Below are 21954 nucleotides of genomic sequence, written 5' to 3'. Positions count from 1 at the left end.
TTAAGGGCGTGGCTGCTTTGAGTGACAGGTGTCTGTTATCAATTGACAAGTCGCTACCATGGTGACAACTTTGGTTAGGTAGCGTAACCCCAGATTCACAGAGTAGAGGAGTTGAGCTATACACTCGTCAAAATATGGTCACATCTGGCTCCAAAAATACAAGATGGCGACGGCCATGATGCCAAACTTAAGGCTTCAAAACAGGAGTCCACAAACCAATGGGTGACGGTGAAAACGTCCCTTATTTTCATACCGTCTGTGGTGCAAACTAACATGTAAATGTGCACAACACACATGCAGCAGAACATACGCACATCGATACCTTAACTATGCTCCATGGAACAGATGTTTTACTGCAGCTTTCATCACGTGCAGTCAACCTCAGGAGCCCCTCAACAGATCACACTGTTGCTGTATATCCGTGATGCCTGTTTCATATTCAGCAGCTAGGTGATTTGAGGTAACGATGGAGGAGTGTGTGTGTGTGTGTGTGTGTGAGGGGGGGGGGCTGACAAAGCTGAAGGAAAAGCAGCTTCATTCAACTCGTCTCCTGTTTCTATTTGTAAAGCTTGTGTGTTGGAGAAGAGCCACTACGACTGGCGACAGCAAAGCACGCACATATGCACACAGTAATTTGTACATAACACACTTAAAGTACACACACACGTACACGCAGAGGCCTCCTGATTAGAGGGTGGGTTACATTTGAATTCCCATAGCGATGTGTTTTGTTTGTTTAAAGGTAACAAATTGTGCTCACATTTCTTATAAACAGCTGAAGGCAGAGTAGGTTTGAGTAGATGCGGATCAGCTGAGGCTTTTTGTTCCTCACTGAATATTTATCAGTGGCCAGAGGAGGCTGTGATTGAGTTTTACAGGGGAACGGTTGTGTATCATGTCCTGTAAATGAAGTAGTGCGGCAGCTCAGGGGATCGGCAGTCAAACTCTGACCTGAGGGCATAAAGACCTGATGAGCAGGAGGAGGAGAAGCGTATCCAATGAGAGCGCACAGGCAGAGCATCATGAATATACACGCATGTATTCATATGCACGACTGGCGCACATGCGAGCCAAACACTCTCTGTATGGAGTTTCACAATGGCAGGAGAAGCTTTTCAAACTTGCACTTCCAAGGGCAGGCTGCAAGCGAAGCGTTAGTCGATTGTGTGAGCAAAGTATGATGAAATCACACATCTCTCACATCTCGTTACTGCACCCTGCACTCCCACCAAACACAGTGTTTAACAAACATTTGAAAACAGCCAGCAGGCAATATTGAAATGACTCAATGAGCCTTGTGCCTCGACAATATCATAAGATATGTGGAAAGACCGCACCGTCACACACACACATGAAGCCGCCACTGTACTGTTGAGTCTCACCAGCATTGTAATGAATGACAAATATCTGCTTACAGCTGCATTACTCATACTCTAATACTCTTTTGTGTTGTGATCATGCCCTAACGCAGGAACAGCCTCAGATCAATAACCTAATTAGCCATAAAGCATATGCATTGCGGTGATACATTATATGCCTGGCATCCCTTGGCTAGCATCTCACAGGAATTACCATATAAATGAACTGCGGTCATTTATTAAGCAAAGAGCCGTGGTGGCGACTTGGCATGCTACGGAACAGGAGGGGGGGAAAGAAATTGTAAGTTACAACACACATTAGAAAAGGGAAACATCATGAGAGGTCGAACAGGCAGGTTACAAATTGCACTGACTGCTGGCAGAGCGAAAACATCTGCCATGCTGTGACTCTACCCGTGGAGCAAGTAAGCAGCGAGGCTCACGGTGGCCGAGGAAACCCCCAACACGCTTTCTTTCCACTCTTTGTATTCAACTGGACTGCAAGTAATTCAATACACCTCTCCTTGTGCAGGCTCACTCAAATGAAACGCAAAAGCGAATGAACTATATCAAGTGGAGCACTATTTGAACACCACTTACAGTAATATCGGTGTTTGTGTGGGCTTGTTCGGTGTGTGTGTGTGACGTGGACATGCGAGCCCGTACTGTATGTGTGTGTGTGTGAAATCAAAAAGATTAATCTTGTTCCGCACATGATTCCTTGACCAAACTCAATACCGCCGAGAGAGACCGCTACAACAATACCAGGCTGATCTCTCCATAGCAACACACATGGTAACACAAATCTATTTCAGAGCAGGAGCGCAGCACTTAAACACAGCGGACAAAAAAAAAAAAAATAGGGAAAACAGCAATCAATTATTAAAGAGCTTCATGTTCATACTTACTGCCTGTGTGTTGCCAGCTGCAGCCGAAACTAAGAGGCTCCCACAGCCACCTCTCCTCAGTGCGACTGTGAGTGTTATCAGGGATCTACAGCAGTGCCACTACTTCGTCATACGCAGAGGATGTGAACTAGGATCTGCCCCGTGTCTGACATTTAATTGTTCAGCGAGGTGTGTTTACTTTCAAGGTGTCGGCTGCCCTCTCAGACTCAGAAGGCAGTGGAAACATGGATGCCTAATGAGGGAAAAACAAACTCGGGGCCTGTAACAACAGCGGAGAGATGACCGATAGAGAAAATTTAAATCAACATAATGTTTCTCCTGGCATAAGCCTGCTTGTAAATCATAACGCTGTAAGCAGATCTGTCGACATCAATTGTTCCGAGGGCCTGAGCGTTCAGCGTTACCTCAGCGATACTGCAAAGCCAACACACACACACAACTGATATGACAAACTACTTTTTTAAAGAGGGCCAGCAACCAAATTACTTCGGCATTTTCCTTAATTTAGACAGGAGGGGGAAAAAAAGTGCTCCGGTATTAAGTTGAAATAAACAATCTTAGTTATAGGAAAAATTCAACACTGAAACATGAAAAAAAAGGAGCTTTAAATGCAGTGGAAATATTCAAAACTACTTTACTTGCTGTCCCTGTTTCTGTGGTAACAAAATCATTCACATTTCAAAGCTCTCTCTACACACACACACACACGCAACACTAAACACACTAAATCCTCCAGACAGCGTCAAAGAGACACTAAGTTGGTTGCAGGTGCCACTTTGATATATTCTGTGTTGACCTTTTCCAGATCATATAGGGTGATTATACGCGTGTTGGACCGGCGTTTGGCAGGATCCGCACAAAAAGCTTTACTGTAATAGCTTTCCTCCTCTTTTCCAGCCATCCATTCTGCAATGACACATACAACCTTATGTTCTTCAGAAAGGTGGGCTGGCACTTGCCTGACACACACATATACACATACACACACATACATACACACGGCTATAGCAGAGCGGCTTACAGGCCTGGTGCACCCAACAAACATGGCTGATGTGACAGGAGGAGGGAGAAAGAGAAAGATGGCAGAGTTAATAGTGAACGTGCAGCACAAAGGTTTGTTATATTTTGAATCACGAGCATCAGATAAGCTCAAACGATCTGTCAATAAATCAATTATCAACTATTCTGAGAATCCATGAAGTCATTTTCAAAGCAGAAATATAAACAGTCTTCAGTTACAACCTCACAATTGTGACAATTTGTGTTCTTTTCTTATCTTATGTGAGAGTAAATCAATTATTTGGGGGTTTTGGACCGTTGGTCAGACAAAACAAGATATTTGAAAACATAATTTCGGCTTACAGAAATTGTAACAGATAATATTCACTATTTTCTGACATTTTAGAAACAAACAATTAATCCATTAATAGCGAAACTAATAGGCATAATGGGTGTCACGATATACCGGTATCGATGATAACCGTGATGTCTGACAGTGAAACATGGATATGATGCTAATAAATACACATATCATGTAAATAATCATTTCCGTTTCTCTCCATTCTCGCTTTATCTCCCTCCCCCAAAGTCATTTGGTCGCCTCATCACCATCTATTAAGTGTAATTGCTCTTTTTGTACAGTTACAGTTACACACTCTCTCCACCTCCCGGACTTTTGAGTATTTTGAGCGTAATTGATTTGCCAAAAACAAGTGAGAGAAATGAAACAATAAGAAAAGTTAAAGACGATTTTGACTAACAGCATTATTTTTTTTAGAATTTTTACAGATATCGCGATAATATCGTTATCGCAAACTCTTTAAGCCCCGATAATTGCATTGTGAAAATCTGATATTGTGCCAGCCTGAAGGCAAATAATAAAAATACTTTTTATCTCTCCGTGTCTGCTAAAATGTTTTCTGAACATATTTGTGGTGCTGGAGCAATTAGTCGATAAAATCGAATAGTTGACTGACAAAATTTATGTTAACTTTTCGTACAATCCTGTGTTTCCACTCTCAAATATGAGTATTTGCTTCTTTCTTTGCGACTAAAATTGGTTTTACAGCGTAAACAATCTGAAGATGTCACCCTGGACTCTGGGAAATGGTTATGAAGATTTTACACTATTTTCTATTTATCTAACAATCAATAAAATGGTCAAACTTATTCCTTAATGGAACAATTTGACATGTAATCTTCTCATCTAACTCTCGGCGAGCAAGCAAATAAAAGTAAACCATCCCTTCATTTCTACAAATAATCAATATATTAATTGACAATTTGAAGAGTTAAAAAATATTGGCCTCTTTGTCACAAAGGACGCACCAAGACGGATTCTCTGAGCTACAGCTCCCATGGGTCACCCATATTGTCCCTGCAGGGGGACTGGCGCCACATAAATATCATCAGACGCAGGTTTTGTGTCAACACTGGGGGCAACATACAAAACGGAGGGTTTGAGGTCATCTGAACGAAAATTTAGAGCATCAAACACTTAATTTCCTGCATTCTGGTGAATTTTTATGCACTTTTCTGCATCAATTTATGGTGTAAATGTGTTTAATTCTGTCAAAATAAAAGTCATCTACTACCTTTTTGTTTTTAAATATCAAGGGAGACGTGTCTACAGCGCCCCCCTGAAATCTGCACTTGTGATTATAATAAAAAACATGGACAGGCAACAAGTGAAAGTGCACCTTCATTCTATCTACTGGCCCTGGATGGCACCAAATCTGACCAACTGTAACGTGACGAATCACAGGTTTTTGCTAAACGAGACGTATCCTGAAAAATCAGCCTTGTTCGACGAGAGCAAATCCACCAGTGTTTGTGTACCGCCGTGTCCCTGCAGGAGATATCACCATAGCAGTAAGTGGCAGGCATTAGAGTACTTACACAGCCCATCACAATAGAAGCAGCAATGCACCTTTCAAAGCACAATGTTATTGAGGCAGGACACAATATCGTACTACCTGCCACCAGTTCAGCGGGCTGGGTATTGGGTTTCAGGGTGTGCTGCGGGATACTGTAATCGTATACACTTTATCGGGCTTGTTCTGTCACAAGTGTTTTGTTTAAGGGATTTCAAATGGGAGCAGGGGTAGGGGGCTGTCTCCTCGTTGAGGGCGAGTCAATAAGATGTAACCACGATCCCGCGAATATCCGTGAATAGATAAGCGTGTCTGGCCGTATCAAAATACTTGGCACAGTCGGATCTGAGCGAGTGGAAAAGGTTTGATACTTAGAGTCTGTCCGGGGAGCACTTCTAAGATTTGTTTTTCCTTCAGATTTCCAGTTTCATGATTGAAACCGGATTATGTAACCGTTGTGTGATGAATAAACGTCTTGTTTTCAGTGGAAACCACAAGCTGGAAAGCTGCACAGCAAAGTGAGTTATGATGCTAAAGTTATATCGCCATTTTGATGATTTTTAAGAATGACAAAACTTTTCTGACATCTCTATTATCAATGATTTCTTCATATTGCTGCCTGCTACGTTATATTGCGGTCATGACTGGTGTCCTGCTGCATAACGACCATTTTCCAGCTTTTTCTTTTGGCTGTAGCCATCAGAGACAAAAAAAAAATCTGCCAGTATCATAATCAGAATGGATTTAAAAGACATTACGGCCCTACAGCTTGTTAAAATCCCAGCTGTTTTAAACAGTAATAAGAATTCACTGGGAGTATTTTACGACTAAAAAAAGACTTTACACTGACATTTTACACTATAATTAGCACAATATGGGCTTTTATCCCCCAGTATACTGTGATAATGGTGTCACAGCATCCTTATTATATTAACAGATAACATGTAATCGTGGTAAATGGATGGATATCATGTATATTTATACATTACTGGTGATTCACATTGAGGTCCAAGCGAATTTAAGGTGATAACTGGTGCACAGTATCCGACACCATTAACCTGATGCCTCTAAGATGCAGTGCACGCAGCAGCTTAGAAAGAAACCAAGCGCTGGCATGTGCTGGCACTTTATATACTGGACCCTGATCAATATTATGCAACTAGAGGAACAAGTTCCCCTGCTCTTAATTCAGCTCATGCCTCAGGTTTAGTTTCCCCTCTCAACAAAACACCCCATGATTTAAACTTGAAAACAGCACGTTGGAAACTTCAAGAAAAGAAAGTTTACTTCCCCTTGGTCATTTCGGCGTTTTGCTGATGCTCCGAAATTGAGCCAAGTTCAGAACAGTCATGTCAAGGTGGTTCGATGTAGCACCTTTTAGTGGTGCCAGCCCGGCTTCGTGCAAACAGCTGCAGCATTTTAAAGAGGAGTCCGGCGCTCTTATATAGATGCTGCACCCTCATCAGCGCCTCCTGTTATTTCCTATCCTGCGATATGAGAACTTCACATCGACCGCACTGGAGGGGGAAAAGCTCAGGGGAGGAGGAACGAAAACAACAGTGCACGGGGACTAAACTAAGGATAATAACTTCCACAACCGAAATGAACATCTGTTCACGTGTCCACTGTGTATGAGGGAGAAGTGGCCATGTTTGTGTCGAGCAGATTTCGCAGGGGAGACGAGATGACTGGTGGCACTTTGAAAAAAAGTAGTTAATTTCCTCTTGTGAGGCGTGAGCAGCCAGAATCAACAACAGTGTGCTTTAACATCTTGCAGTTTGATTTAGCTTCTTCTGGTCTCTCTGCAACACCCGAAACAATTTGTTCTTCAACTCCGAGCAGCCTTGGCTCACTCATTTGTCAAACAATATTGAGCAGACGTACGTGAGGATGATTTTTCATGCTTGCTGTGAGTTTACCGTGAGCTACAGTAGTTTATACTGTCAGTTAATCTACATCTGCTGATAATTAGAAGCAGATTTGAGTCGAACTGCTTTAAACTTTCTCTTTTTGACACATGCATGCTGACACACTTTCACTTCACCTATGATTTCATATTCCGCAGGAACACTTGAACTTATTTTACCTGATTTAATCTCCCTAATATGTTTTAATCATGTTGTCACACATTATCTAACATGCTTGTCCTCTTCATTTCCCTGCTGTCACCTGTTTGCCCACATGTAATACATCTTTACTTTTATTCTACTATACATATCCTGCACATATGAGTGCAAGACAGCTCTCCAGGCAGGAACACAGAGCACATACTGCCATATAAAGTGACTTTGGAAGTATGTCGAGCACCGTGCCAGCAGCTGCTCACACTGACAGGTACAGGCCTAGATGATAGAAAGCTAAGCGTTGTGTCTGGGAGCCAACATCTGAACAGACACCCCTCTGCTCTGTGAGACAACACGCGCTTTGTCTCTAATTCAGCAGCCGGGGAGCGTCATTTGAATATTTTCACTGGGCTACCCAAAACAACACCGCAACATGGAACAGGTGTGTGTGCGCGTGTGTGTTCGCGAGCGCGTTTTTTTTTTTTTTTTTTTTTTTTTTTGTGCGTGCAGGCGCGCGCTTGTGTGACCAAATGAAACAAATACCAGGTTAGATAAGACACACATCACGCACTGGGTTACATGTGCGGTAGTTAACAGCGGTGCGTTTTGGAAAAGCTGGCGAAGACATGAATGGCGATTCAACCCCCCCTCCTCCTCCTCCTCCTCCTCCTCCATCACCACCACCTTTACATACATACACACATGCCACGCGCGTGCACACCGTACACATATGCGATTCTGCTCTATCAAAATCATATGACAGGCGTGGTCATTGAGTGAAAACGTTAAGGCCAGTTTGTTTTTGTCATGAGAGGATAATTAGCTCCGATATCGCAGGAGAAATATGTTGGAGGAAAAAAATCTACCTTATGGAGGTCGATGCGTATCCTCTCCTCTCCTTTATGCGGGCTCTCTGGCCACAGGTGATAGCTGGAGCCGTAGTTGGGGCTGTCTTTGCTGCTGTTGCTGCCAGTCGCAGACGAGTTCCCCGCGTACGCCTGCTGTGTTACCGGGGGGGTTACGCGGGAGTCGCGGCTGTGTGGCTGCGCCTGATCGCCTTGCGCGGTGATCCTCCCAGACTTATTGCGGTCTTGTTCACAGTGCTGCGGACGCTGGGGACAGAGCCCCAGTGCGCCTTGCTGCTGCTGCCGCTGCTGCTGCTGCTGTTCTTGCTGTTGCAGCAGTGGAGCCTGGTGAGTCCTACATAGCTCTCCTGAGCCGCTGGCGCAGTAGTTGATAGGCAAGCTGCTCCCCACCAGTAGCTGTTGCTGCGCTCGTAATTGTGGGATCTGTTGCTGCTGCTGCTGCTGCTGCAGGTCCTGAGTCTGAGGCTCGAATGCTCTCCTGTTAGCCTCGGTTGACTCACATGCATTTAAAGAGCGCCCTTTCTGCGAGTTTGCACGGGTTCCTTCAGGGGAGGGGTCCCTCTGTTGGAGTCTTAAATGACTGTGCTGCTGCTGCTGCTGCTGCTGTTGCTGCAACAACTGCCTGTGGTCTCGGTGCCCTCCTGCTCCTCCTCCTCCCCTGCAGCGTTCCACGATGCTTGCCTGTTGGTAATTATTGGCACTCCTTCGGAGACGATCCCCTCTTTTAGATTCCCGGGAAAACAGCAGAGAGGAGGAGGACGACGTTGGTGGCGGCGGTATAGGCGGCGGAAAAGGTGGGGAGGGCTGCGGTGGGAAAGGATCGGCAGGATGGTGATGGTTTTGAGAAAGACTCGCCTCCTGCTCGGAAAAACTGCAGTGGCAGCTCGGAAAAACAGGCTGCTTCTCCGACTGCGGCGGCTGCTGCTGCTGCTGCTGCTGAGAGCCGGCCGGGGCCCAGGGATCCTGCTGCAGGTGCGCCGGCTGCCCGGTGCTGGGTTCACTGCCTCGGTGTGAAGGTCGCTGGGCGGTGTCGTAGCTCGCCAGAGGTAGAGGGTCGCCGCTGTGAACAGGTCTCCGAGAGGGCTGGCTCAGACACGGGAGCTCCTGGAGGCTCTGGCGGTGAGCGGCGGTGGTCGAAGTGCGGTCTCGGTGGTGAGAAGAGGGCGGGGGCGGCAGGCTGAAAACAGGAGCGACTGGGTCTCGGCTCTGCTTGCTGCTTGCTTGCTTATCGTCGGGGATTTGGTGCTGATGGACAGCTCCCGCGTACCGATGCCGCATCCCCTTGATCGCCTCGTCTCGCTGTGGTTGCTCCTTTGCCGTGCAGAGCTCCGACACCCGTTCATTGCGATCAGTCCCAGCAGAATAGAACCGACTTGTATCATTGGTAGGTTTGACCAAGACCTGCCTTAAAACGTCACCGTACAGCCAAAACACCGCCTTCGACTGAATATCGGTCCATTGCCTGCTATGCGCACAGGTTGCAGCGGATCGATCACTCCTTAAGGCTGTTAGGATAATGCAAGAATGGGATTACTGAGATGTAGAAAGGTGTTTAAATCCCGCTCACATGGTCGATCACCTTAATCCACTGTGGACCCAGTGGATCGACTTTGTCAATGTTGCCATAACCACCCTGCATAATAAGAAATCACTTTTACTGCTACGTCACCCAAACAGATCCACAGGCCTGTCAAACATGATCCTTCCCCCCCACTCAGTGTAGTTTATGATCAGCTCTAAGTGATTACCTCCGCTCCTGATGTCCATAAAGTGTCAGCATTTAAAAAATCATGAGTGGAGCAATAAACACACTCTTAATATCTATCTGCTGAAACACGTTCCCACTTGTTGGCCCACAGGAAAAGCATCAAACACACAGTGCTGGAGCGATTACCTCATGCCACACAGCCTCAGCCGTGCAGTCTGGTATTTAATTATTAAGCAGAATATGCCTGGTTTTGTATTACCAGGCAGAAATATTAAGAATGGGTGCTGCGTGCAGAGCCTGCAGTCGGCTTGCAGCGCGGTGTGTGTGTGAGAGAGAGAGCTGCTGTTGCATGCTCTCAGTGTAACATGGTAAAGGCTTCACTGTCACCGCGGAGAGCAGACCGGCTGGATGGAGACAGAGAGAGGCAGGGCGCAGACTGAGCTGTCCGTGGTGCTGGAGGAAGAGTCCGGACGCACACAGACTGTGTCCGTGGTGTCAAGTGGCCAGAAAATGGACAACTGACCATCACATATATGTACTGATTCGCAATTAGACAACACAGAACTTAAATTAAGGGGATAAACCCTGAGTTTTGTCAAGTGTCTTTGTTGTTTTACCACAATAAAAAAACACTAAAATGCCCAAAAGTTACTGGTGGCTGCTCTCTCTAACACTAACTTGAGATGCCTCCTTGATTTAGCAAACATAGAGTGCTGAATGTGCCCAAATTCTGTCGCTTCAGCTGAACTTTCAATCAGACCTCTCAGGTCATCACGTGGTGGTTTGCTAAGTGAGTGAACTTTATGTCTATAGCACCCTTAAAAACCAGAGTTGCAGACTCAGCTGATGAACTGAGGGGAGGTTTGTTCCCAGTGTTGGGGGAGCTACTTTGAAAGCTACCAATTACTTCACACTGGAAGAAGTTCAACTACAGGGAGAGATCCAGTTTGGTTAAAGCAGGGGGGGCACAACACTGTACATAAAGGCAAAATGGGAAGAAGCGGGGTTAAAGGTTTAAATAAGAGAGGAAGATTGGTGTCAAATGTGTGAGACACAATGCACGGCCACAGTCAGTAGTGTGGAGGGAAGTCTGCTGGAGGAATTTAACCCTCTTTTTCACAACACCTGAAATAAAAAGCAGGCAGCTGGGAACACAGTAAAGTTGTTGGAGGCTGTACAAGGAGCAGGTCATACAGGGAAAATATTAATGTGGCTGTTGAAAGTGTTTTGGGATATGAAATCCCAAATACCTGCCTTGTGAGGTATTGTGATGAGAAAAGATATTTCCTTGACTAAAGTCTTGCTTGCTGCAAGTAAGACAGCTAATACCAGGCACTGGCTCAAAGAAAGCCCCCCAAAGCAGGAACACTGGCTGAGTGAGACAATACATTTACACCAAATAAAAAAATACGTAACTTGAAGATACTTAAATACCGAAACCGTCCCAGACGACCATATATTGTTACTGTGTTTTTTTTATTTGTGTATCACACTGTATTATTTTTATGTCAGTGTATTTGTACTGTTGATGTATCTGTGAAAACTCAAGAAAAACGTGAGTGAAAAAGTAAAGATCAAATTGACAATGTACATGTGATATGAAATTATATCTAAAGTCACATGCCAGCAAAAAATGCTATTCTATTCAGTTTACAACAAAAGTGCTTACTTCTTAACATGTTCTACACAAAAAAAATAGAATAATAATTATGGGAAAGTGGAAGAAATGTCAGCTTTGGTTTTGTACACGTGTCCATCAGTCAGACACCTGCTGTCCAGAAACTATAGAGTCAGTGTTGGGGCATTACAGGATTCCTCAGTGAGCCAGGTAACGTCTAAAATACCTGCAACTGCCTCTCTGAACCTTTTTTTTGTGCTCTATACCTGCCTTTGTTAAATGCATTAACTACATCCCTGATCTTAACACATTAAAATCGAAAGACAGCGACAAAGCACCAATTATATATGGTGAAGATGTTCAAATTGTCGAGACATAAAGGTACCATGAAACTGTGTTCAACTCTCTACTCATGTTTGATGTCAACACGGAGTCACCTGTCAAGCAACAAAGAATTCTCTTGATGCAGAGACTTAACTCTATTTGTGTCTGTGATACTATTCTATGTCATTTTTTTATCAATCAGTCAGTAAAAGTCTAATATTCTCATTTATTTGCTGGTTTAATGGGCTGTCGGAGAAGGATGAGAACAGCCTACATGGCATTGTGAAAGTGTGCTCTAAAACAGTGGTTCCTAACTGGTGGGTCGCAGGCTCATTCTGAATGAACCACAAGTTTGTAAAAAAAATACACTTTATTCTTAAGTAGAGTAAATTTCCAGCACAGAGCTTTTATTTTGAAGCACTGTTTTCTGCTGTGGAGTGAGTGACTAACAGACAGCTGCTGGACAGAGACAGCAAACTAGCTTGATGACATGGCCAAACACAAGTATGACGCTGAATGTATTAAACTGTGGGACCACGAACTAATCACTAAGGAGAAATCTGGACCCTGTGGCTGGACCAGTAGGGAACCACTGCTTTAAGATAACTGGAGCCCTGCAAAGAGACTTGTGTTCCCTCTGGGAGAAACGCAAAAAGAATCATCAGCCAATGTGACCATGCTCTGCCTGTCTCAATTATATATTTAACAGTTTATTTTATTTGCTGTGTGTTACCTGGTGTTGCTACAGCCTATGTTGACCTGTGTCTCGGACATATAACTGCCTCACCTGTGAGTCTTTGGCTTTTTGAATGTTGTGTGTATGGTATGGACTGGGTAAAGCTGCAAATGAATTGTCCTTTAGGGACCAGTAAAGTTGTCCAAGCTGAGCTGTTAATAAACAACAGTGATAAATAAATACTTGCAGTCAAAGCGGATTCAATTACAGTAGCGAAGCGATGGTAACATTCAGTCATTAATTTTCTGTCACCATTTATCCTACACCCTGGACAGGTCACCAGACTATCACAGGGCTGACACATAGAGACAGACAACCATTCACACTCACATTCACACCTACGGACAATTTAGAGTCAGTGATTAACCTGCATGTCTTTTGTCTTTTGTTACCTCAAGGCTGGATTACTGTAACTCGCTATTATCAGGTAGCTGTAGTAAGTTCTTAAAAACTCTCCAGCTAATTCAGAATGCAGCAGCTCGTGTACTAACAGGAACTAAGAAACGAGATCATATTTCTCCTGTTTTAGCTTCTCTGCACTGGCTCCCTGTAAAATCCAGAATTGAATTTAAAATCCTACTGTTAACTTATAAAGCTCTAAATGGTCAAGCTCCATCATATCTTAGTGAGCTCATAGTGCCATATTATCCCACCAGAACACTGCGCTCTGAGAACGCAGGGTTACTCGTGGTCCCTAAAGTCTCCAAAAGTAGATCAGGAGCCAGAGCCTTCAGCTATCAGGCTCCTCTCCTGTGGAATCATCTTCCTGTTACGGTCCGGGAGGCAGACACCGTCTCCACATTTAAGACTAGACTTAAGACTTTCCTCTTTGATAAAGCTTATAGTTAGGGCTGGCTCAGGCTTGCCCTGTACCAGCCCCTAGTTAGGCTGACTTAGGCCTAGTCTGCCGGAGGACCCCCCTATAATACACCGGGCACCTTCTCTCTGTGTCTGTGTCTGTCTCTCTCTCTCTGTCTCTCTCTCTCTGTCTCTCTCCTGAGGTTTGTACTGTTTTTTCCCCCCGTTAAAGGGTTTTTTTGGGGAGTTTTTCCTTATCTGCTCTGACGGTCCAAAGGACAGAGGGATGTCATATGCTGTAAAGCCCTGTGAGGCAAATTGTGATTTGTGATATTGGGCTTTATAAATAAAATTGATTGATTGATTGATGTCTTTGGACTGTGGGAAGAAGCCGGAGTGCCTGGAGAAAACCCACACTGACATGGGGAGAACATGCACACTCCATACAGGAGGGCCCGGAACCATCTTGCTGTGAAGTGATAGTGCCAACCACTACACCTCTGTGTCACCCGTAATGGTAAAAGAAAAATGTATTTCTTGACTTTAATGGCAAAAAATGTTTGTTGTTTCAGTAGTAAACTACACAAAAAGTGATTTCACTACTGGAATCACTATGCAAATATGAATGTAGCTGTACTACCACTATGCAGTTAACCTTGTAGTTTAATTATATGTTGGTCACAGCTCCCTAACACTGTTTGTTTCGTAGTGTAAAGCTTGGACCGTGCAACTTCTAACATTCGCTTGTGTTAGAGGTCTTGATGTAGAATAAGGAGTTAAAAAACCTGAAACCATTTTGTAACTGCACCTAGAATAAAATCCAGGTAAGGTGCAGGTGCTTTCAATTACTTTAGTCCTACTCTGCGGAATAAGGTTTCCCAGTTCAAACCAAAGGTGGGGGGTTCGAACCCCGGGGGTGGGGGAGCCCTTCTGTTCGGAGTCTGCATGTTCTCCCTGTGTCAGCATGGGTTCTCTCCAGGTACTCCAGCTTCCTCCCACAGTCCAAAGACATGCAGGTTAATTGGTGACTCTAAATTGTCTGTAGGTGTGAATGTGAGTGTGAATGGTTGTCTGTCCCTGCAATAGTCTGGTGACCTGTCCAGGGTGTAGCCTGCCTCTTGCCCAATGTCAGCTGGGATAGGCTCCAGCCCCCCTGCGACCCCCAACATGATAAGCAGTTACAGAAATGAGTGAATGTTTATGATTAGTTAGTGTATGTTTTTGTCTGTGGCGTACAATGAGGACTGTGGGTTTTGTCCCCCATCTCTTATCACCGAGTTGTGCTTGTAAGGGGTCACTTAAGGGGTCAAGTCCACGACCAGACCAGTGCGAGTCCCACACAGCATGAGCATTAAATGTAGAAGGTGCAAACTATAGGCACTCCTCAAATTGCCATATACATGTGTGAGTGTACAAGTGTACCGTGGGAAATGGGCCCGACATTAATGGTATCAAAAGTTCAAATTAGACATGAGTCAAGGAAGCAAGAAGTTTCACATCCGATCACAGTGACAACGTAACAAGTAATCAGACAATGCACAGGCATTTGTGGTCTAAAAATAAAATCCAGACACATCCAGGGACTGACACAAGACCAAGTAAAAATGTGGTCGAGTCCAAGACGAGGCCGGGACCTTTAAGGAGAGGTCTTGACACAAGATTGATCTCGAACACTACATCACTGCTTATAATGTACATATACACATTTGAGTGTTTTATTAAGATGGACTTTCACATCCTTGTTTATTTCCCGCTCCATCAGAATATGTTAATATTTGAAAATATGAGCATAAACAACAACCATTTCAGTGAAGAGAGAGACGTTGAGGCTGAGCCAAAGAGACAGGAGGGGATAGAGTTGGAGAGGGAAGCCAACTTTTACATCATACATTAGCCATTCTTAATAAGTAATAATCCTTTGCTTAAAGCTGGTTCAGCCGTTTGGAGTTTTGATGGGTCTAAAGACTGCAGCGGTGGCACACTTTGCCTAACCACTGGAAGAAAGCTGAGGTACACTCTGTTTTATAGCTCGGTGAAGTACTGCAGGAATTTGGAGTGGAGCTCTGGCCAGGGCCGCATTAGAAACCTGATCATTTTCATTAAGTAATTGGTCGCTGTGACCTGTGCGAGTTCCTTGGCAAGATGGAGTTTCATTTGCTAGTTTGGGAAGCAATGTTACTGCTTCCACATGAATAATTAAATCAAACTTTACAACTCCTGGACACACACAAACACTCATTCACCGACCGGCTGTGAACGCCAGGGCCCACATTTTCTCTCCGTCTTGCTTTTCCCCCCTCTCATGCACACACCCACAACCCTAACGATGCTGCGATATTTCACTCAAATAGCTTCTTTCTAGCAAAAGCTGCCACCAGAATTTAGTGCCTCTTGGATTTGTCCCATGCAGCCGTCAAACTTGGCCGGTCCAGGCCATGTTAAAGCATATTGTGTGTCTCTGCCTTGTTGGCTCCTGTTGGGAGAAGCAGCGGAAGATCTGTGACACTAAAATGGTAGAGGAGGAAACATGGAGGAGGCCAATGGCTGCAGCACGTAACATAGGAAGTAGATAAGAAGCCTGTAATTACAGAGAAAGAGAAAACCAACCAGGGTGAAGCAGAGAGATGTGTAAGTATTTGTGTGTGTGTGTGAGAGAGAGAGAAACTGATAGTGTGTGTATGTGAGAGAGGGAAATCGGACCGAGTGGGAGAGATATCTAAAAAGAGCAGGTGCGCCAACACAGAATAGATCAAAAGAGTTCAATTGAAAAGAAGAGGAAGATAGAAAATGTGTTGTACTGTGAAGTGAACCAAAAATAATTACACACAGGTACGGAGATTAGCCTATTATCTTAACACAGAATCATCTACGCTCAAAGATAAGTCATATGTGTTTTTATAATCACTGTTCTTACAGATACGTGTATGCCTCTGAGTGCTATTTCATTGTTCTTGGCATCTTGACTGTATATTGTGTAACGTGTGCACCGGGTTTAATGAATATTAGTCTGAGCTGTTTTACCTTTACTTTGGCAGAACACATGGCTGTTTTGGGGTTCAAACAGGAGTCCATCCGCTTATTACACTGTCTCTCTAACCGCCAGACCACCAGACTATGACATCACTGGGACATATGTTGTGCTCCTCTAATAATGAACTGCAGCCCATGTTTGTTGGCTCTAATTATAGTGACCATTCATACAAATAGGCATGTGTCCTTCTGAAATAACCCAGGTGACTGTATCTTGCGTCAAAAAAGGCAGACCCACGTTTTTCCTAGTCATTTCACTACCATAAACTATCTCCTATGTTGTTTTCATGAATTTGGCAGTACATCCAACCGTCCTCACAACCATAGACCACGAGTAACCCCGCCAGCCCAGGAGCCAGATGTACAAATGATGTTTGCGAACAAAAAACATGCTCCTCCAAAAATGAACTGCAGTCCATATTTGTTTGCTCTCATTGTAGTGATCGCAGTCATGATAGTAGGCCCATGTCCTATTAAAATAACCCATGTGACTGTACCCAAAGACAGACCCACATTTACCTTGAGAAATAAATTTCTCTTAACAATATACTTTAGAGAACTGTTGTATTGCTGTTTTTTCCCTTATCACTTCACTACCACAAACTGTCTCCAATGTTGTTTCCACGAATTTGGCAGTACATCCAACCATCCTCACAACTGTAGACCACAGGTAACCCTGCCAGCCCAGGGGCCAGATGTACAAATGATGTGTGCTAACAAAAAAACCTTGCTCCTCTAATAATGTACTACAGTTCATGTTTATTTTCTCTCATCATAGTGATCACAGTCATGTAAGTAGGTCCATGTCGTGTTAAAAAAAAAAACAGGTGACCGTACCCCATGTCCACAAAGATCGACCCACGTTTACCTTTAGAAATATATTTCTTTTAACAATACACTTCAGAGAATTGTGTTGCTGTTTTCATAAATGTTTGCAGATGAAGTCATGCTAAAGGTTTTTCCTTATCATTTCCCTACCAGAAACTGTCTCCAGTGTTGTTTCCACAAATTTGGCAGTACATCCAACCATGCTCACAACAAACCACGTGTAACCCTGCCAGCCCAGGGGCCAGATGTACAAACAATATGTGTGAACAAAAAAATGCTCCTCTAATAATGAACTGCACTCCATGTTTGTCTGCTATCACTGAGTGATTGCAGTCATGTAAGTAGGCACATGTCCTGCTGAAATAACCCAAGTGACTGTATCTTGTGTCAACAGAGGTAGACCCATGTTTTTCATAGTCATTTCACCACCATAAACTATCTTCTATGTTGTTTTCGCAAATTTGGCAGTACATCCAACCATCCTCAAAACTGCAGACCAAGTGTAACCCTGCCAGCCGGGGATAGGTAGATAAACAATGTGTGAAGTTGATGTTTGTTTGCTCTCATTACAGTGATCACAGTCATAAAAATAAGCTCATGTCCTGTTGAAATAACACAGGTGACCATACTTTGTGTCCACAAATACGGATCCACATTTATCTCCAATATTGTTTCCATGAATTTGGCAGTACATCCAACCATCCTCACAACCTTAAATCACGTGTAACCCTGCCTGCCAAGGGGCCAGATGTACAAAAAATGTATACAAACAAAAATCATGCGTATGCCTCTTCCCACATGTAAACTGGTGTTTATAAGAATGTGCAGTGAGAATGTGCGCAGCTCACCAATTCTTTACACATGGTGTTAGCCAAGATAGCTGTGGGTGAGATGCTACAGTTGAGAGACAGATTACGTTGCTTTTAGGTTGTTTGCCAATACATTGCATTCTGTGAAATGTCAAAGTTAATTTTAAACAATTTATTAGTGATGAATTTTATCATTATTTTTATTTACATTCATCTCCCTGTAAGTTATCGTTTGTTATCCTGTGGAGCACTTTGTGAAGTCAGTTTCAACATGAGCACTCTGAATAAATCATCTATCATCCTTCTGACATTAAAAAATAATGATGATTGAGTTTTTACTGTGATAATGGTTTCCAGAAACGTGATGAATTAGTGGTATGGATGCTACAAATCTGCCAAATTTGACAGCTTCTCTGGCATTATTGGAGAACCTCGCCGATGCGACACAGTATTTTTACTAAGTGGCAGTGGTGTACAAGTATCGATATGGAAATGGATGTTTAGGGGGATTTCTAAATCCATCTATGGCGAACAGTGGGTGTGGAAATTAGACTTATGCATGTGCATCCAGCGCCACAATGATAGAAACAGGTGTATGCACTGCTTTAAAAATCTGTCAAAAAGAATACACATGCATATTTCTGTCTATATGTGTACACACAATTTTAGTCATGAATCTACAGAGTTTCATGCATCTGGCCCCAGGACCTCCACATCTGGTTTCTTCACCTGCAAGATCGTCTGAGACCAGTGACCAAGACAACTAATGAACCAGGTGCTTTACACAGCCGAAGACTTTCTGCAAAATTGTCAGAAATCGTCTCAGGGGTGCTCATCTCTGTGGCTGATCTCAGACTATCTTGCAGGTGAGGAAGCTGGATGTGGAGGTCCCGGGCTTGTGTGGTTACACATGGTCTGCTGAAGTGAGGCCCATCAAATGTAGTCCCAAATACTCAGAAACAACATTAGAAACACTCAGCTCAAGGACAACAGATCTGGTGGGCAGTCCGGCGGTCAGCATGCACGCTCCCTCAACACTTGAGACATCTGTGGCATTGTGTTGATAAAACTGCACATTTTAGAGTGACCTTCTATTGTCACTAGCCCAAGGCAAGCCTGTGTAATAATCATGCCGTTTAATCAGGATCTTGATTTGCTTCAGCTGTCAGGTGGAGGGATTATCTTTGAAAAAAAGAAGTGTTCACGAACACTTTGTGAACAAAATTTGAGAGAACTGAGCCTTTTGTGTACACAGATAAACAGTATTGCATTTATATTTTTGTTCAGTATATGACAAATACAAGTTAATATTTAGAGCTGAAAATATGCAGAGGTGCAACCAACTGAGACGTGAGACAAAGGAGAAAGACACAAAAAAAGCAGAGAAAAAAGACAGATGTTTAAAAAAGAAACCTCCTCTTGCCTCTCAGTGTGCCATGTATGATAGCTGAGTGTAAGGCAGCCATCTTGAATTAGCCTGTCAATTCACTGCATGTCATGGCTATGGCTGTCATTTCACTCAACTATGACTAACTGGATTGATGCCTCAAGGATAGAGAGTTTGGTGCCGCTGGAGCGACAGCGGGCCTTGATACAGTGTTATGACCAGTGAATAATGTGACACATATTCAGCTGGACGGATGCGGCCGGCCTGCGTAAACGCTGATACGCTCCACACATGACAAACAACCTGCGATCCCAGAGATAAGAGACGAGTCGTGACTCAACCCGGGGCTGCGGCGTCATCGAACACTCGGTGCAGCCAGTGTGAGATGATACCGAGGGCATGCTTGAGACAGAGCGTCTAAGAGATACGCGCTGCGAGCCACAGCAGCAGCGGGGCCCAGCGCCCAATGGTGGAATTTATCTCTGACAGCTAAGATCATTAGTTAGATTTGCTCCGGCTACTCAAATGACTAAGCAGCTTTGCCATCACTCAGGAAGAGGCAGGTACAGGAGGAGTCGCTGTTAAATATCAGCTGACATGTTAGCATCCCAAAGTCCCATAAATGAGTGGAAAGGCCTGCACAAGGTGGACAACTGTGATGAAGTGTTTTCTATTACCGCCACAAGCAAAGCCAAGGTGCAGGGAATGATAAAGTGGCCCATGCAGGGAGCAGCTGTAATGCACGGGCATGCCAGGTAACACCCGAGATGAGATGGGATCCCATTGAAGGAATAAGGGGACACTCAGCGACCATCCTGGGTAATCCTGACACACAGCCATACGCTTAGAGGAGCAGAGGGGTGAGTGTTGTCATCCATCTCACAGGATGAACAAGAGGGCAATTAGTCACCTCAGTCCGTGCAATACGCCCCCCCATCACACGCGCAGATACCACCACCTCGTTATGGTTGTTTCCTCCTCGGCACGCGAAAGAAAAGGCCATCACAGCACAGTTCCATTCATTTACTGTATTAGATTTGCTCTGGTTTTTAATTATGAGATTATGAGTGACATTACGAGGAAAATCTTATTGTCAGTGGCAATTATTTCGACAAGAATGACACATACTCAGCAAGAGGATGACTGTAGTACAGGGGGAAAAAACTAAAATTTTGATATAGACAGTTAGATTTAAAGCATCTTTAAAGATTTATTTTTCCATTGATAGCTCCCACTCTCATTTAACTCATTTATCTCTATGTGAGACATTATCTCACTAGCTTTAAAACGTTATACGTCATACTTTTTCCTGCCTCTAATCAAAGTCTGGCAGTGTTAATGCAGCGGTGACAGAGATGTCTCTGGGTTTTATCTGCTGCTGGTTGTACATGACGTCTTCTCTGCTAACACAACAGCACAACACCTGCCTTGTGTTCCCTGGCGTGGCCTTGGCAGAAGCACTGGACCATCAACCTCTGTTCACAGAGCACAATGATGTCATTAAATGGAGCAGTAGATGATGAGGGGAAGTGGAGAGGACAAAGAGAAACAAACTGGGCAAGGTCCACTTAGGACGGCGTCTGGTGTGTGTGAGGTAAAGACGGTTATGGCATTATGCCTGTTTGTTCAAAACATGTGCCTCGGGGTGTGTGTGTCTGTGCAACGACGTGCACATGTGAACACATGTGCATACCTTTGTGGGCGGATGGGACCAGCGTTTGACAAGAGAGGCTCAGTTGTAAAATATGGTGATGAGAGATAAAGAGAGGAGAAAGCTCATCACTAATGCAAAGGTTCAAAGACTCGGTCCCCGTCTCATCTTCAGAGCCGCAACAAACACAAAGGAGATGACCAACTGACCCCCCATATTCACCACCAGCAGGCAGAGGTGGACTGTACGCTCTCCTATTAAGACACATCTCTTAGAAACCGTTTCAGGAAGACCACACACGTAAATGTGACCAGCTTACACCATCTGCACACGGACAAAAAAAGTTTAAATACTGTACACACGGGCAACCTTGCATGAGACTCATCTAACGCAGGGGATATCCCTTTATATTCCACACTGCACACCAGTAACACAGAAATGGTTCATTTCTGCTTCAAGGTGTAGCTATGACAGATAAGAAAAATCATCCCTGCAAAAAAAAAAAAAAAAAAGTCATGCACTGGTGCCGTTAGGTGTGTAAATGCAAATGAAGTGGGCTATAAAGGCTATTAGCCACAGATATTAGAGCCTGCAATTGCAATTTCATCATGCAATCTTTTCACACCCCTCTTCTTTAACTAACACTCATGGAAAAGAGAATGAAGTGAAAGGAAAGGAAAGGGAAGGACATACCTTTTATCTGATGGAGGTTGCACAGGCTCTCTCCTTGCAGAAGGCACATCAGCGATGATTATAAATGACAGCAAGAAAATCAATAGTCTCCTACTAAGAATAGGGGCTCTCCCAGTCATTGCAGTCTCCTGTCGCTCGTAGCATGGAATAACGGGGAATACACGCGCTGAAATTCTGCAAGCACATGCTCAGCTTATTGTTACAGCTATTGGCTGCTCCCTCTTCTTGCCTTGTGTGTTTTCTCCCCATCTCCTCCACCTGTTTTCGCTCTGATAAACCCCAGCTATGTAAAGTCCTTTTTTTT

The 21954-nt window shown here is 44.0% G+C and overlaps 1 protein-coding gene across 4 annotated transcripts in view; it reads right to left on the bottom strand.

Moving 5' to 3' along the window:
• kcnn1a (potassium intermediate/small conductance calcium-activated channel, subfamily N, member 1a) overlaps nucleotides 1-21746 on the bottom strand; it is an 85233-nt gene extending 63487 nt beyond the window's left edge. The window contains exon 1 of one of the 4 annotated variants that reach the window (XM_050032397.1): nucleotides 21651-21746. Coding sequence is in view for 2 of the 4 variants with exons in the window: in XM_050032394.1 (XP_049888351.1) it covers nucleotides 8069-9346 (1278 nt within the window). In the remaining 2 variants the exon portion in view is untranslated. Of the gene's footprint in view, nucleotides 1-2266; nucleotides 2414-8068; nucleotides 9498-21650 lie in introns of those variants that run through there. The other 3 variants (XM_050032394.1, XM_050032393.1, XM_050032395.1) reach the window with 3 other exon arrangements.
• Between the last annotated feature and the right edge of the window lie 208 nt (nucleotides 21747-21954).

Source organism: Epinephelus moara, chromosome 21 (assembly GCF_006386435.1).
Source record: "Epinephelus moara isolate mb chromosome 21, YSFRI_EMoa_1.0, whole genome shotgun sequence".
Taxonomy (NCBI): Eukaryota; Metazoa; Chordata; class Actinopteri; order Perciformes; family Serranidae; genus Epinephelus; species Epinephelus moara.
The sequence above is the reverse complement of the archived record's forward strand: the minus strand, read 5'-3'. Positions and strand labels throughout refer to the sequence as shown.